General features: G+C 40.8%; 1 protein-coding gene across 1 annotated transcript; it reads right to left on the reverse strand.

Annotated features, from left to right (window-relative positions):
- Positions 1 to 1,545: 1,545 nt before the first annotated feature.
- LOC106323438 (U5 small nuclear ribonucleoprotein 200 kDa helicase-like) lies at positions 1,546 to 11,238 on the reverse strand. The gene is given in 7 exon segments (XM_013761562.1): positions 1,546 to 1,752; positions 1,842 to 3,405; positions 3,408 to 5,105; positions 6,961 to 7,658; positions 7,661 to 9,006; positions 9,008 to 10,013; positions 11,157 to 11,238. Coding segments are annotated over 6 exon segments (6,381 nt in total). The 3' UTR covers positions 1,546 to 1,752; positions 1,842 to 1,854.
- Between the last annotated feature and the right edge of the window lie 2,006 nt (positions 11,239 to 13,244).

Here is a 13,244-nt window from a genome sequence, read left to right on the forward strand (position 1 = left end):
TAAGTGGAACAGAGCTCCAAACTGACTTCCTAGCAGACAATTCATTTCAGGGGAGCCTCTTAGCAACTTCACTAACGATCCAATGATACTCGCCTTTGAATAGATGTTCAGTCGAGGTTTGCCAGGATAGCAATTACGTGCGAACAGTCTTTCCGGGAAAGTCGGCGTGGTGACAATAAATTCCGGCTCGGTGGATGCAGCTTCGTCTTGTTCAGTGGATGCAGCTTCTTCTTGGTCGGTGGATGCAGGTTCCTCTACTTCGGACTCCGTGCTCATTACTGAAATACAATGACCAAATCCAGACATTTACCCAACGCTTTATTTTTAAAAACTTTTCCCAAAGAATTTCACAGCGAAGCTTAGCGAAAGGAGATACCTGCATAACGAGACGCAGTTTTGCCTTCTCGGGGAATTTTCTTGGGATTTGCTTCTCTATCACTGGCGGATTGACTACGAGTCACCCTCCTCGAGGGCGTTACGCTGGAGGGGGATACCATGCCGATCTGGGTACAGTCGAGAGGTTCTTATGTGAGAATCTTCTTATGTTTGGTTCTCAATTGCAGCTGTTTAGAGGTGGTTCTGGTATATTTTGATGGGATGTTTTTGTTTTTCTAATTTTTTTTATTGGGTCTTTTTTGATTTTAAAAAAAAAAAAAAGAGGTGGCACGGTCGTAATATCAAGAACCACGCGCGCCTTTTGTCGACATTTCACAATTCTGGAAAAGGCGATTTGCCCAATTGGCTAATTTAAACTTGAGGTGTCCCAACTCCCTAATATCAAACTTGCGATTTGCGCAATTTGCCAATTTTTTCTTTACCATTATCATTGGTAGGAAAGTTAAGTTAGTTGCTTTGTTTTAGGCTTGCACTACAGACTATTTTCTTTCTCACATAATTTCAAAATTCAAACTTATTGATACTAGTTTCTGTCTTTAACAGAAAAGCAACCACGAGGTGGGCTAAGTTTTTCAAAGCTCACAAAGTTTATTTTTAACAAGTATTAAAAGTATCGGTAGATCTAGTTTAATGTAGGTTTTACGTTTGGTTTGCTCTTCGCTCTTATCGAATAGCAACAGTGCAACACTATGTTCTTATTTCTCGCATCAACTTTCTTTCTACAGCTTTCGGCATTTGTAGGAAAAGGCTGTCAAATTATTGGAAGGATATGTGTAAATTTTCCTGTGGAAGAAAAAGTCAAAGCATTTTTTACTTTATAATGGGTAAGACTAGGAGTTCGTTCAGCTTTTGTGTGATAAGACTCTAAAGTCAAGTCTATGTCCATAATAGACATCTGAAGCCACTCATTCTATAATCCAAAACTTGTATTTATTTTCTGCGAAACGAAACACCACAAGTGTGTAGGATGTTTAACGTGCTTATGCAAAGAAAGATTCATACTATAAGTTTATAAAGAGTTTACTACTTTGCGTTTTAACCAAACTGTGTACCACCATTTTATGATTAAGAAATGGTAGTGAGAACTTCGGTCACAGCTCGGTGCTGCTTTCAATACGTCTTGAGAACAACCTGTCCTTACTACTGTCCTTAATAAAACTTGCTGCATTTCATTATTATTCGTTTGTCAAATCTCAGCTTTCAGAGTAACAGAATTCAAAACAAGTTTTTGACACGTATACTGTTAGATTTTGGTCCAGCCAAAAAAACAAGGAACAAAACCATAGATTTTGGTCTAAAACTAAAGACGCATATTACATAAAAGTGAGAATGCTCTTCTCCAGAATCCAGCAACGCCTGCAAAGAAGAGAAAGCATGTCTCATTTTCTGACTCTCAAATTACCAAAATCCAAGTTTTATCTGATAAATGCACTTAAAACACTAACCTGAAACAGAAGATCATTCTTCCATGGGGTTTTCGGCGCCAGATTCCTTGACATCAACAGAGAAAGCGTACTCTTGGTCACAACCCAAGTAAGAGTCGCACATGAAGTAGAGTGCGTACGACTTCTCTCCTGCTTCACTCGGTACTTGGAAATCCAGCTTCACCTTCGCTTTCTTCTGCAAGGATACACGCTTGATGGCCACCAACTGGTTCGTCTTGGTGTCCCCCACAACCAGCCACCACCCTTCTTCTTTGGTCTTGGGATACCTGGGCGCATCCACAGCTCCCACTTCTGTCCTCCCCTCCATGTCTCTCTCAAGCATCACCTGCAACGTCACCTCTTTCCCTGCGGTCACATCTTCACTGCCCACAACCTCGTAAGTCAGATCAATGTTTGGGAAGCGGTTGCAGAATCTGGCAATGTCTAAGAGCTCAGTGTCCTTCATCTTGAGAAGCTCTTGGCGTTCTTCATCCTCCATCTCCACAAGATCAAATACGGTTTCAATGTTATTCTCCTGGCATCTTTTTGCCAAGTCCTTTGTGAAGTGAGGGAGCTGCAAAAGCATCGAGTCACGCTCCCACATGCCTTGAGTCACCATCTGGCTTGCTTCCATTGCTAACAGAGCAAGATTCAGCCAGCCATTGCTTGATATCACATCCACCATCGCCTGTAGAAGTCTGGTTGCTGATAGAAGGACCTCACGCTGATCCATTTCCAAGTTCGTGGTAATGCTTTGCCTCGAGAAATGAGCCTGAAGAAGAGCGTTTGCTTTCACATGAGGATCTGTGCAGTTTGGGTTTTCAAACGAGAACCTCCGGTGATTGATGAGCCTCCTAACTCTGTCCTCTTCGCCAGGCCTTATTGGGATCATGTCATACTCTGAAGCCGATGTTAAGATCTCGAGAAGTCCCTTCATCTTGGTTTTAGAAGACAGAAGAGAACTGAAGCGCTCGATGGTGGTGTAACTGATGTAATAGTAGGATGAAATCATCCCAAGGTTGAGAGCAGAGAGGTCCATCTCATCCTCTATCTCAATGCACTTACTGGCTTCAAGATCAGACAAGGTGTTCTCAACCAGCTCTGATAGGTGATCAGACAAATGTCTGTGGCTCACTCCTTGAAGATTGTAGTAGTTAGGATTCTGGGGAAGCCTCCTGTACATCAAAGTCCATGTAAGATAATCAACTGCATCTTGCTTGTTCTCTATAACCCCAGCAACCACTTCTGCATTGAAATTATTATGCAAGAAATGCTGGAGATGACTTTCCACAGGGAAGGCTTCATAAAGAAACTTCTTGTAATACTCTTTACGAGGAGAATGACAGAATATCACACACTTCCCAGCATTGTCAAGTAGAGGTCGGCTAGCACGCCCCATCATCTGAAGCAAATCAGAGACTGCATAATCTGAGTGTGAATTCTCCCTTCCATCGTAGTACTGCGTCCCCATCACCACCACCAGATGTGCAGTTAATGGAGTGCCCCAACACAATGAACTGCTCATCACACAAACCTGAATCCGTCCAGCTTCAAAGAGTTGTGTCACGATCTCCTGATCTTGACTGCCTGTGTCACAATCTCCTGATCCTGACTGCATAAACCCTCGTGCAAGTAGCCAATACCATGGCGCAGTGTCTCCTTCAATGTTTCCTCGCGGAGTTTATCAACAAAATCCTCAAGTTCCTCTAGTTTCCCTAACAGGAAATCAGGGCTCTGTGGGTTGTCAATGTGAGAGTAAGCCATCAGATCCACAGCAGTCAAGCGGACATGTGTACGGGTTGGGACAAAAACTATAGCCGGCTTCTTGTTCTTGGCATGCTGGACTATGGCGGTGTAGGTTGGCTTGGTCATTGCCTGCATCCTGGCTTCAAAACTGGATATATCCACTCCTTGAATGTGGATCTCCAGTGGAACAGGAGGGACTCCAGGAGGAAAATTGAATAGGCCGTGAGAACTGGCCCCAATCCACTCGCCAAGATCTTTCGCATTTGCGAGGGAAGTGGAAAGCGCAACAATCCTGATTTTATTCTCACCCTGACTAGAAATATATCTCATTCTAGACACTATCACCTCCAACACTGTACCGCCTTGACCTTCACCAATTAGATGAAGCTCGTCCACAATGAAAAGACTAACCTGTTGTACGTATTTTCTCTGTTTCCACCTGCGAGAAAGAGCATCCCATTTCTCAGGAGTACTTATGACTATCTGACTCTTCTCCAGCAGCTTAAGATCCAACGCTGTCTCCCCGGTCAGCTCAACAACCCGTAAACCAAGACCCTTCCCAAACTTCCTCTCCCAGATGCGAAACTGCTCCTTAGTAATAGCCTCTAACGGTGCAATATAGACAACACGCATCGTCGTAGTATCAGGTCCGCTTTGTCTTTTAGTATCATCTTGCTGCCTTAGGAGTACTTCTTGATGATTCTTCAATATAGCAAACTCAGCACATATAGTCTTCCCACTTCCAGTTGGAGCAGCAACCAACACATTATCATTAGTGTTATACAAAACATTAAAGACCTGAGTCTGCACCGGATTGAAATGCTTGAAATCCTGATAGAGTCTCACATAACTCGGATTCCTAAGCGCTGTGACAGGAAGGGGCTGCAAGTCCAGTAGCTCTGTAGGTGGTGGGTACTTTTCTGGAAGTATAAGGTGTCTAAAGGATACAGGCAACACAGTCTGCGAGCCAAGCCACTTGTCTGAAACCACTCGGACAAAATACTGAGGTGGCAGCGGTTCAAAGATTGGGACAGTGAAGTTTAAAGTGTGATCCTCACTGATATACTGCTTCTTCAATAGAAAATACTCATGATGAAGGATTTTCTCACAATCACTGTCTTCCACAATGATCCAAAACGGCTCCACATATTTATGAATTTTTTCGTCCCACTGGAAGTCGGGTGTAATCGTGAGCTCCACCCGCAGAACAGTTCGAGTAATAGGCTGAACTTGTGCTGCAAGAACCAATTTTGGGAACTGGTGGATGAACTTGTGAAGCGGTCTGCCCATCTTAGGACTACGAATAAGCTCTCCTAGCTCCTGTGACGACAGGTCATAGTACCTCTCCCACACCAAATCCTTCTTCTCCAACTTCATCAAAATCTCATTAGGAATTCCATGAAACTGACGAAGAGGTGTCTGGACACTCCACATCCTCTTCCCAACCATTTTAGACAAGTTCAGAGCTTTCTCAGCCAGTTGAGCCCATCCGCGCTTCAATACAATTTCATAGAGAGCTCGTACAAGACGTCCAGCGCTCTGAAAACGATATAAAAAATGAGACGTAAGCACCAGAGAACAGATACAGGAGAGAGAACAAGGAACAAACCAGAGAATACATCAATTTAATAATGTAACTAGGAGAGATGAGAGGCCAAAGCAGAGAGAACAAGAAACAAACCAGAGAACACAGGAATTTAACAATGTAACTAGGAGAGATGAGAGAAGAAAGCACAAAGAACAAGGAACACACCAGAGACGAGATACAGCAATATAATAACGTAACTAGGAGAGATGAAAGCAGAGAGAACAAGGAACAAACCAGAGAGCAGATTCAATAATTTAAATAAGTAACTAAGAGATGAGAAACGAAAGCAGAGAGAACAGATACTGCATTTTAATAACGTAACTAGGAGAGATGAGATAAGAAAGCAGAGAGAACAAGGAACAGACCAGAGAACAGATACATCAGTTTAGTAAGGTAACTAGGATAGATGAGAGACGAAAGCAGAGAGAACACGAAACAAACCCGAGAACAGACACAGCAATTTAATAATGTAGAGACGAGAGAAGAAAGCAGAGAGAACAAGGAACAAACCAGAGAGCAGATTCAATAATTTAAATAAGTAACTAAGAGATGAGAAACGAAAGCAGAGAGAACAGATACTGCATTTTAATAACGTAACTAGGAGAGATGAGATAAGAAAGCAGAGAGAACAAGGAACAGACCAGAGAACAGATACATCAGTTTAGTAAGGTAACTAGGATAGATGAGAGACGAAAGCAGAGAGAACACGAAACAAACCCGAGAACAGACACAGCAATTTAATAATGTAGAGACGAGAGAAGAAAGCAGAGAGAACAAGGAACAAACCAGAGAGCAGATTCAATAATTTAAATAAGTAACTAAGAGATGAGAAACGAAAGCAGAGAGAACAGATACTGCATTTTAATAACGTAACTAGGAGAGATGAGATAAGAAAGCAGAGAGAACAAGGAACAAACCAGAGAGCAGATTCAATAATTTAAATAAGTAACTAAGAGATGAGAAACGAAAGCAGAGAGAACAGATACTGCATTTTAATAACGTAACTAGGAGAGATGAGATAAGAAAGCAGAGAGAACAAGGAACAAACCAGAGAGCAGATTCAATAATTTAAATAAGTAACTAAGAGATGAGAAACGAAAGCAGAGAGAACAGATACTGCATTTTAATAACGTAACTAGGAGAGATGAGATAAGAAAGCAGAGAGAACAAGGAACAAACCAGAGAGCAGATTCAATAGAAACAGATGGCCATAAATGATATTTTTTAAAATTAAACTTTGGAGCAATAATATATTAAATCTGTGATCAACTTTAAAGAAACAAGGCATCCAACAGTTCATGGAGTGCTTGTAATATACAAAGAGAAAGCTACTGATACCAGGAACAACATTTACGGGAAAAGATAGTTAACAAATGGCAACGTCATTATATCATCAGATACACTTCCCATTCAAAATTCTCACAGAGACTCACAGATAAATCTACAATACCAATTTCACAATCAATATGATAAGCACAAGATATCCAAACAGTTCATCAAGGGCATATAGTGGACAGAGGCAAAGCTACCCATGTTAGGCTCAAGAGTTCATCAAGAATATTAAACATATGAAAAGTAATTTCAGGGAAATGACACAAATCATCAGATGCAAACTTCTTAGTCAAATTCTCAGAGAATATGAAATGAATACTAAATTTGTAATCAACTTGAAGGATAAAAAGCAAGCAAAGTTGATAGCAACAGCTCATCATGGAGGGCACATATTAGACAGTGGGAAAGCTTAAGTTAAAGCATTACGATAGCAATAATTTTTGAACAGTGGGAAAGCTTAAATTAAGGCATTACGATAGCAAGTAAACTATTAACAATAGATAACAACAGGTTAAAGCAGATGAAAGTACGTACCAGGTCAGCTCTCCTTTCCTCCAAGACTACGTCTATTACAAGGGCATCAGGCGCTAAACCATACAGCGTCGGATTACGAACCATACGGATATAGAGATACGTATACCCAAGCCAGTGGCAAGCCTCTTTAGCATTCTGAACAGTTCCAAGAACAATTTCGGCATTAAGCTGATCAGCAAGTTTGGAAATGAACTGGCTTTCAATAGGTAGTTGCTCATTCATCAAAGACAGGTAATACTGCAGCTCGCTGTAGCCAGTGATAATTATACCCTCCCCATATTCATCATACTGAGGTCTTCCAGCACGACCAAGCATCTGCATAACATCCAGGGGACTGAGTTCCATCCACGCCCCTTTCTCAGGATTATAGACCTGTGTTCCTTTGATTATGACAGTATGAGCAGGGAGATTCACCCCCCATGCAAGAGTTGCTGTGGAAACCAAGACTTGCACATGCCCTTCACCAAAAAGGGCCTCAACTATCTCACGATCACCCCTTGTTAGCCCAGCATGATGAATAGCAAAACCGTAAGGCAGAAGATTTTTCAGATCAACATTCTTTATAAGATCAATCTGACTCTGAAGAACTTCACGACTTGCACTGTCTTCTTTCAAGAATCTGCTGAGTGTATCGTTCGCATTGCGGTGTCCTTTATTGCATTTGCAGTTTTTGCTGTTTCCTTCCTCGAGTGAACAAAAATAAGAACCTGTTGCTTTCCAGCACCAGCCAATACTTTCTCATAACAAAGATCATTCATCAGCTGGAACCTCTGCAATGGTTTTTTCACACTGATTCCAATATACTGCTGACCAAGAGGCACCGGTCTGTAGCTGCGGTCGAATTTAAACAACCCTTTCTTAAGATCAACCCGCAAAAATAAGGCCACATCTTCGTAATTTGGCAGTGTAGCTGACAAACCCACCAAGCGAATATTCTCCTTCGTGGTTTCAATCTGCCTCAGAGTCCTAGCGACAATGCTTTCAAGCACAGGCCCTCGATTATCATGAAGAAGATGGATCTCATCGATTATAAGAAGTCTCACAAGCTGGGTGTAAGTGCGATCACCAGACTTCCTTGTGATGATATCCCACTTCTCTGGTGTGGTGACAATTATCTGGGTCTCCTCAATTTCCTTCCCACTGAGGGACTGATCCCCACTGAGTTCCCTCACAGTGACTCCATAATCCTTCAGACGATTAGACAGGTTACTTACAACCTCAGCAACTAGGGCTTTCATGGGTGCAACATACACAATTTTGTACTTTCCATGGTTGAGTGTTCCATCTTCGTTCCTACTGGACTCAATTTGCTGCAGTATGGTGAGCATGGCAACATTGGTTTTCCCAGCACCAGTAGGAGCACAAAGAAGTATGTTATCTGCCTTAAATAGAGCTGTATCAAACACTTTGCTCTGAACCCTGTTCAGCTGTTGCATTCCCTTAAAAGCCGGCTGAGCCCAATCTGGCATCTCGGTGATCTTCACAAGCTTCTCACTGATATCCACCTTTTTAGAAACCCATGGCACATGAACTTCTTCATATCCCTTTCCATGTGTTCTGTAGGAGCCAGCTGGAAGGTCACACTTCTTATTCGCCATCAGGAGACCACCTTGGTCAAAAGCCAAGCTCTCCAAGTCTAGCATCTGACGCTGACCCTTCAACCAACCACTCTCTGAATCTCTATCAGTAACATCTCTCCTGCCTCGACCTCCATCTCCAACAGTTTCTTCCTTCAGACGCCGGGCCTCTTCATTAATACTTTTCTGCACGTTCTCCTCCCTCTCTTTCGCTGTTGCTCTTGTTGAATGCAACTGATCCACAATTGCTGCCAGTTCCAGGCCCAACCCTCTCATCTCCTCTTCAATTCTATTCCTCTCTTCCTGGTCCTCTGCCCTAGCCAAACGCGTACACCACACAATTTTAAAACGGTTCCGCAGCAGAAACTTAACGAGTGTGAACTTTTCAAACTGAAGATGCATAAGCAACATCCCTATCATCCCCTTCAGCGAGTATCTTAAGCAGCTCTTCAGCTAGTACTTCGCACTGTTGCGGATCAATCTGCTGTTCATAAGCCTGAGATATCTTTCTCTGGAGCCAGTAAGCATCAATATCCAGAACGTTCAGACTGGTGCCCTCATTCACATCTCCTGCATCCTCCTCATCTATCCCTGCATCCACTTGCATCCCTCCAGTTTTCTGAGGCTCATCATCCTCTTCATCGTCTTCCTCCTGTACCATATCAGGATCACTCTCCTCGCCATCTTCTTCATTGTCCTCAAACTCAACAGCCACGCCAACATCATCATCATCAAGCCCCTCATCTACATTGGCTTTACCACCACCAGAATCACCACCTTCTTGAAAGTCGGTGATCAACTTCCCAATGGAAACAAGCTGATCAAAAACCTGATGAATCTGATCAGGTGCAGGGTTCAGCAGCTTCTGAATCTCCGCCTTCTTGTCAGAGTTCTTCACAGCGTCATTCTTGAGAACAGCCAAGATCTCATCCGCAGCACCACTAACAACGTTCAAAGGCAAACCACCAAGCTGCTGCTGAATCAGACTAAGCATAGCCTCATAAGCAGCCCTCGTCTCCTTAGTCTTGGGCTGATAAACCACATCGTCGGTATCCGTGAGCACACTCTCTTCCCTGAGCCGACGCCTCTTGCTCTGCCGAGCAGAAACAGTATCATCCGCAACAACATCACGCTCCTTCTTCTTCGACTTCTTAAGCTTATCATCAAGCTCCTGAGGTCTTCCCTTAGCAACTCTATCTCCAAACGACTTAGGATCAATCTTCCCCCACAGAGTCTCAGGCTCTCCGGTAGGCTCGTGTGTATCGCGAGGACGATTCTCACTGGTTAGCACCAAGCTAGAGTTGGCCCTGTACTCATACTGCTTGAATCTAGCATGAGCTTCCGCACCGCCTCCCACAAATCGAATATAATCTAATCGAAGATTAAACCCTAATAACCGCCAGAGAGAGAAGGAAACTTACGGTGAAGAGCTATGTAATCTCTTCTACAGCTCGAATCTTATCTGCAGATAGTGAATCTTGTAGAAGAAAGCTTAGTGTAGATTAGGGGTTTCTTCTTCGCTCTCGCGTCGTCCTCTAACTCCGACGGACTCGAAGAATCATTGGCTGCGTATCCCTTAACTATTGGCGTAATAACCGACTCGAAACCCGAACCCGGCCCAAGTATTCAGGTCGGTTCAGTTTAGGTTTGCCTATAATAATATCTGAACAGATTTTAAACTTGTTTACAAATTGGATTTCTGAACCAAAATCAGATCGGTTATTATCCATCCAAACCAGACCGGTTATTATTCAATGAAATTAAAACAAAGTTTATCAAATTTCTCATGCTTAGATCTTAATTAATCAAACTCCAAACCTTACAAAGGGTATCTTTGGAATATTTCTGATAGCAATGTCGTTTTTTTAACAATTCAATTTTGTATTTATTGGACTGCGCTTAATCATGTATTTGATCACTAAACTGACTCGGTTTTTCTGCCTCGACTCTTTTATCCTATTTACAATGTCAGATAAATGCATTTGAAAGAAATGATCGGTGCATTGCATTATCGCCAGAGATTTGGGTTCTAATCTGAAGAGAATTATATCAAAGAATATTTAACAGTATAGAACAATAATTTCACCATTATAAGAAATCAAAAATCAAAAACAAATTTAAAATTGTTATTTTAGTTGAAATAAGATTTATTAAATTTTGATTTAATTTTTAATATAATTTTTTTAATTTTAATTTTTCTTTGATGAAACATGAAAATTCAAAACATTAGTATATATCTATAGTTTCATGAGATTTCAAAATCAATTATAAGTTATTACGTTTTAAACAAATGTAAAAAATAATACAATATCCAATAATAAAGAGATCGTTGAGCCCCTCAACAGCTGTTTCAAACTTGGATGATGAGTCTGGACTTGATCTCTTATCAGTAAGTACCCAAATTTTCCAAACATTTCTATTAGACCTTGCTTTGCTTAGCTGAGAATCACAGACGGGAAAGTAATTTGCGTTTGTTCTTTGTGCCCGTTTTGTTGCTTTACAGAAAATGCTGGAGTATGAGCCATCTAAACGAGTAAGAACGCTATGAAGCATCCTTACTTCGATGATCTACCTGACAAGTCCTCTCTCTGAAGATCTCTTTATGAACTCTCAGTAGTCCTCTTTGTTCCAACTTTGTCATTGCTTGTCTCAACCACTTATCTTAGGATGACCAAAATTTCCCAGTTGATCTTATTCAACATTGAAACAATATATCAATTGGAATTTCCCTTGCTAGCACTCTCATAAGATTGTATACATAATTAAGTCCATATGTAAATGGCTCCAATCTAATTTACTTTATCACAAAAACGTTTGACTTGTAATAAGAAAACCTTCATAGTAAAGGAAGTATTTAAAATCGTTACATTCCGCCATTGAGAGTACAATAACCTATTCCATATATAATTTCTCACAAGTCAAAAGTACTTCCCTTCTCATTGCATATAGCTTGGATTATGACGATTGGCACATTCCCAAAATTTCATATTGATTTTACATTTCCATTACTGATCATTTAGATTCAAGAAAGAAACAACTTTTGTAGGATGATATATATTAAAAGGTTAAAGCACATCAACCTACTGTAATGCCACTGAACGAGTCAATGATGAATGTGAGCAGAACATTAAGTGGCTTTAAACTACCTAAAATCTTTCCCAACAAGAGATTAAAAAATCACATTTCATTTTCAGTCACTTCTCTGGTTTGAAATCTTGCAACCTACATGTTGACCGTGCTTGCATGGCCTCACGGTTCTACCTTTAGCAATTAGTAACAACTACTCACAATGAGAACAAAAATATTCATATACACTACAAGAAAACGTGCCCATAACAACGAAGATTTACGACGAAAATATTTCGTCGTAAATTTACATGGTGTTTACAACGCAGTTACGAGGAGTCCAACTTTCGTCGTAAACGCCATGTAAATTTACGACGAAATATATTCGTCGTAAAATCCATGTAAGTTTACGACGAAAGTACGTGGAATGAGAAATACGTCGTAATCGTTACATTGACATTACAACGAAACATGTTACCGTTATATTTAGGTGAAAACGTGTATTCAATGTGCTTTAACTTACCTAATTTCGTCTTAAAGTCGTTGTAAATATTATGTTAAAACCATGTAAAATTCATGTAAAACATTCCTTGTAAAACCGTTGTTATATTTCAACTACCCAACTCGAAAATTTCTCTATATATATGTCATTTCCCACAACTCTCTTCCTCACAACACATAAACAGGAAAAAAAATCAGAAAAAAAAATCAGAAAAAAAGATTTCAAAAAAAAAATCTAAGTAAAAAATGGCCGGTGGCGGTAGTATTTACGAGTTACGGAGTTGGATGTATTTGCACAAAGATTCCGACGGGAGGGTGACGAACGCATTTCTGAGCGGGCTAGAGACATTCATGCACCAGGCGGGCTGTACACCGATCACGCAGGAAAGCGGTAAGATGTTCTGCCCCTGTCGGAAATGCAAGAATTCAAAATTTGCACGTAGTGAAACTGTATGGAAGCATTTAGTAAACAGAGGATTTACACCACAGTACTACATTTGGTATCAACATGGAGAGGGTTATGGGGGAAATGAAGCTAGTAGTAGTAATAATAATTTTGAGGATGGTCATCATAGTGAAGAACCGAATCATTTGCATAATGAATATAATTATCATCAAGATCATGAGCAGATGGTAGATCATGATAGGGTTCAAGATATGATTAATGAGGCATTTTTAGAAACAACTACAACAATAGCTGATGGAACTGGAAATGTAGAAGAACCTAATTTGGATGCAAAAAGGTTTTATGAAATACTAGATGCTGCAAATCAACCAATCTACACTGGTTGTAGAGAAGGTCTCTCGTAGAGAAGGTCTCTCTAAATTGTCTCTAGAAGCTAGGATGATGAATATTAAAACGGATCATAATTTACCTGAGAATTGCATGGATGCATGGGCGGAGTTGTTTAAAGAGTATTTGCCAGAAGACAACGTGTCTGCTGAATCTTATTATGAGATTCAGAAATTAGTTTATAGTCTTGGGTTGCCTTCGGAGATGATTGATGTTTGCATCGACAACTGCATGATCTACTGGAAAGAAGATGACAAGTTAGAAGAGTGTCGATTCTGCAAAAAAAC

This window comes from Brassica oleracea, chromosome C2 (genome assembly GCF_000695525.1).
Source record: "Brassica oleracea var. oleracea cultivar TO1000 chromosome C2, BOL, whole genome shotgun sequence".
Taxonomy (NCBI): domain Eukaryota; kingdom Viridiplantae; phylum Streptophyta; class Magnoliopsida; order Brassicales; family Brassicaceae; genus Brassica; species Brassica oleracea.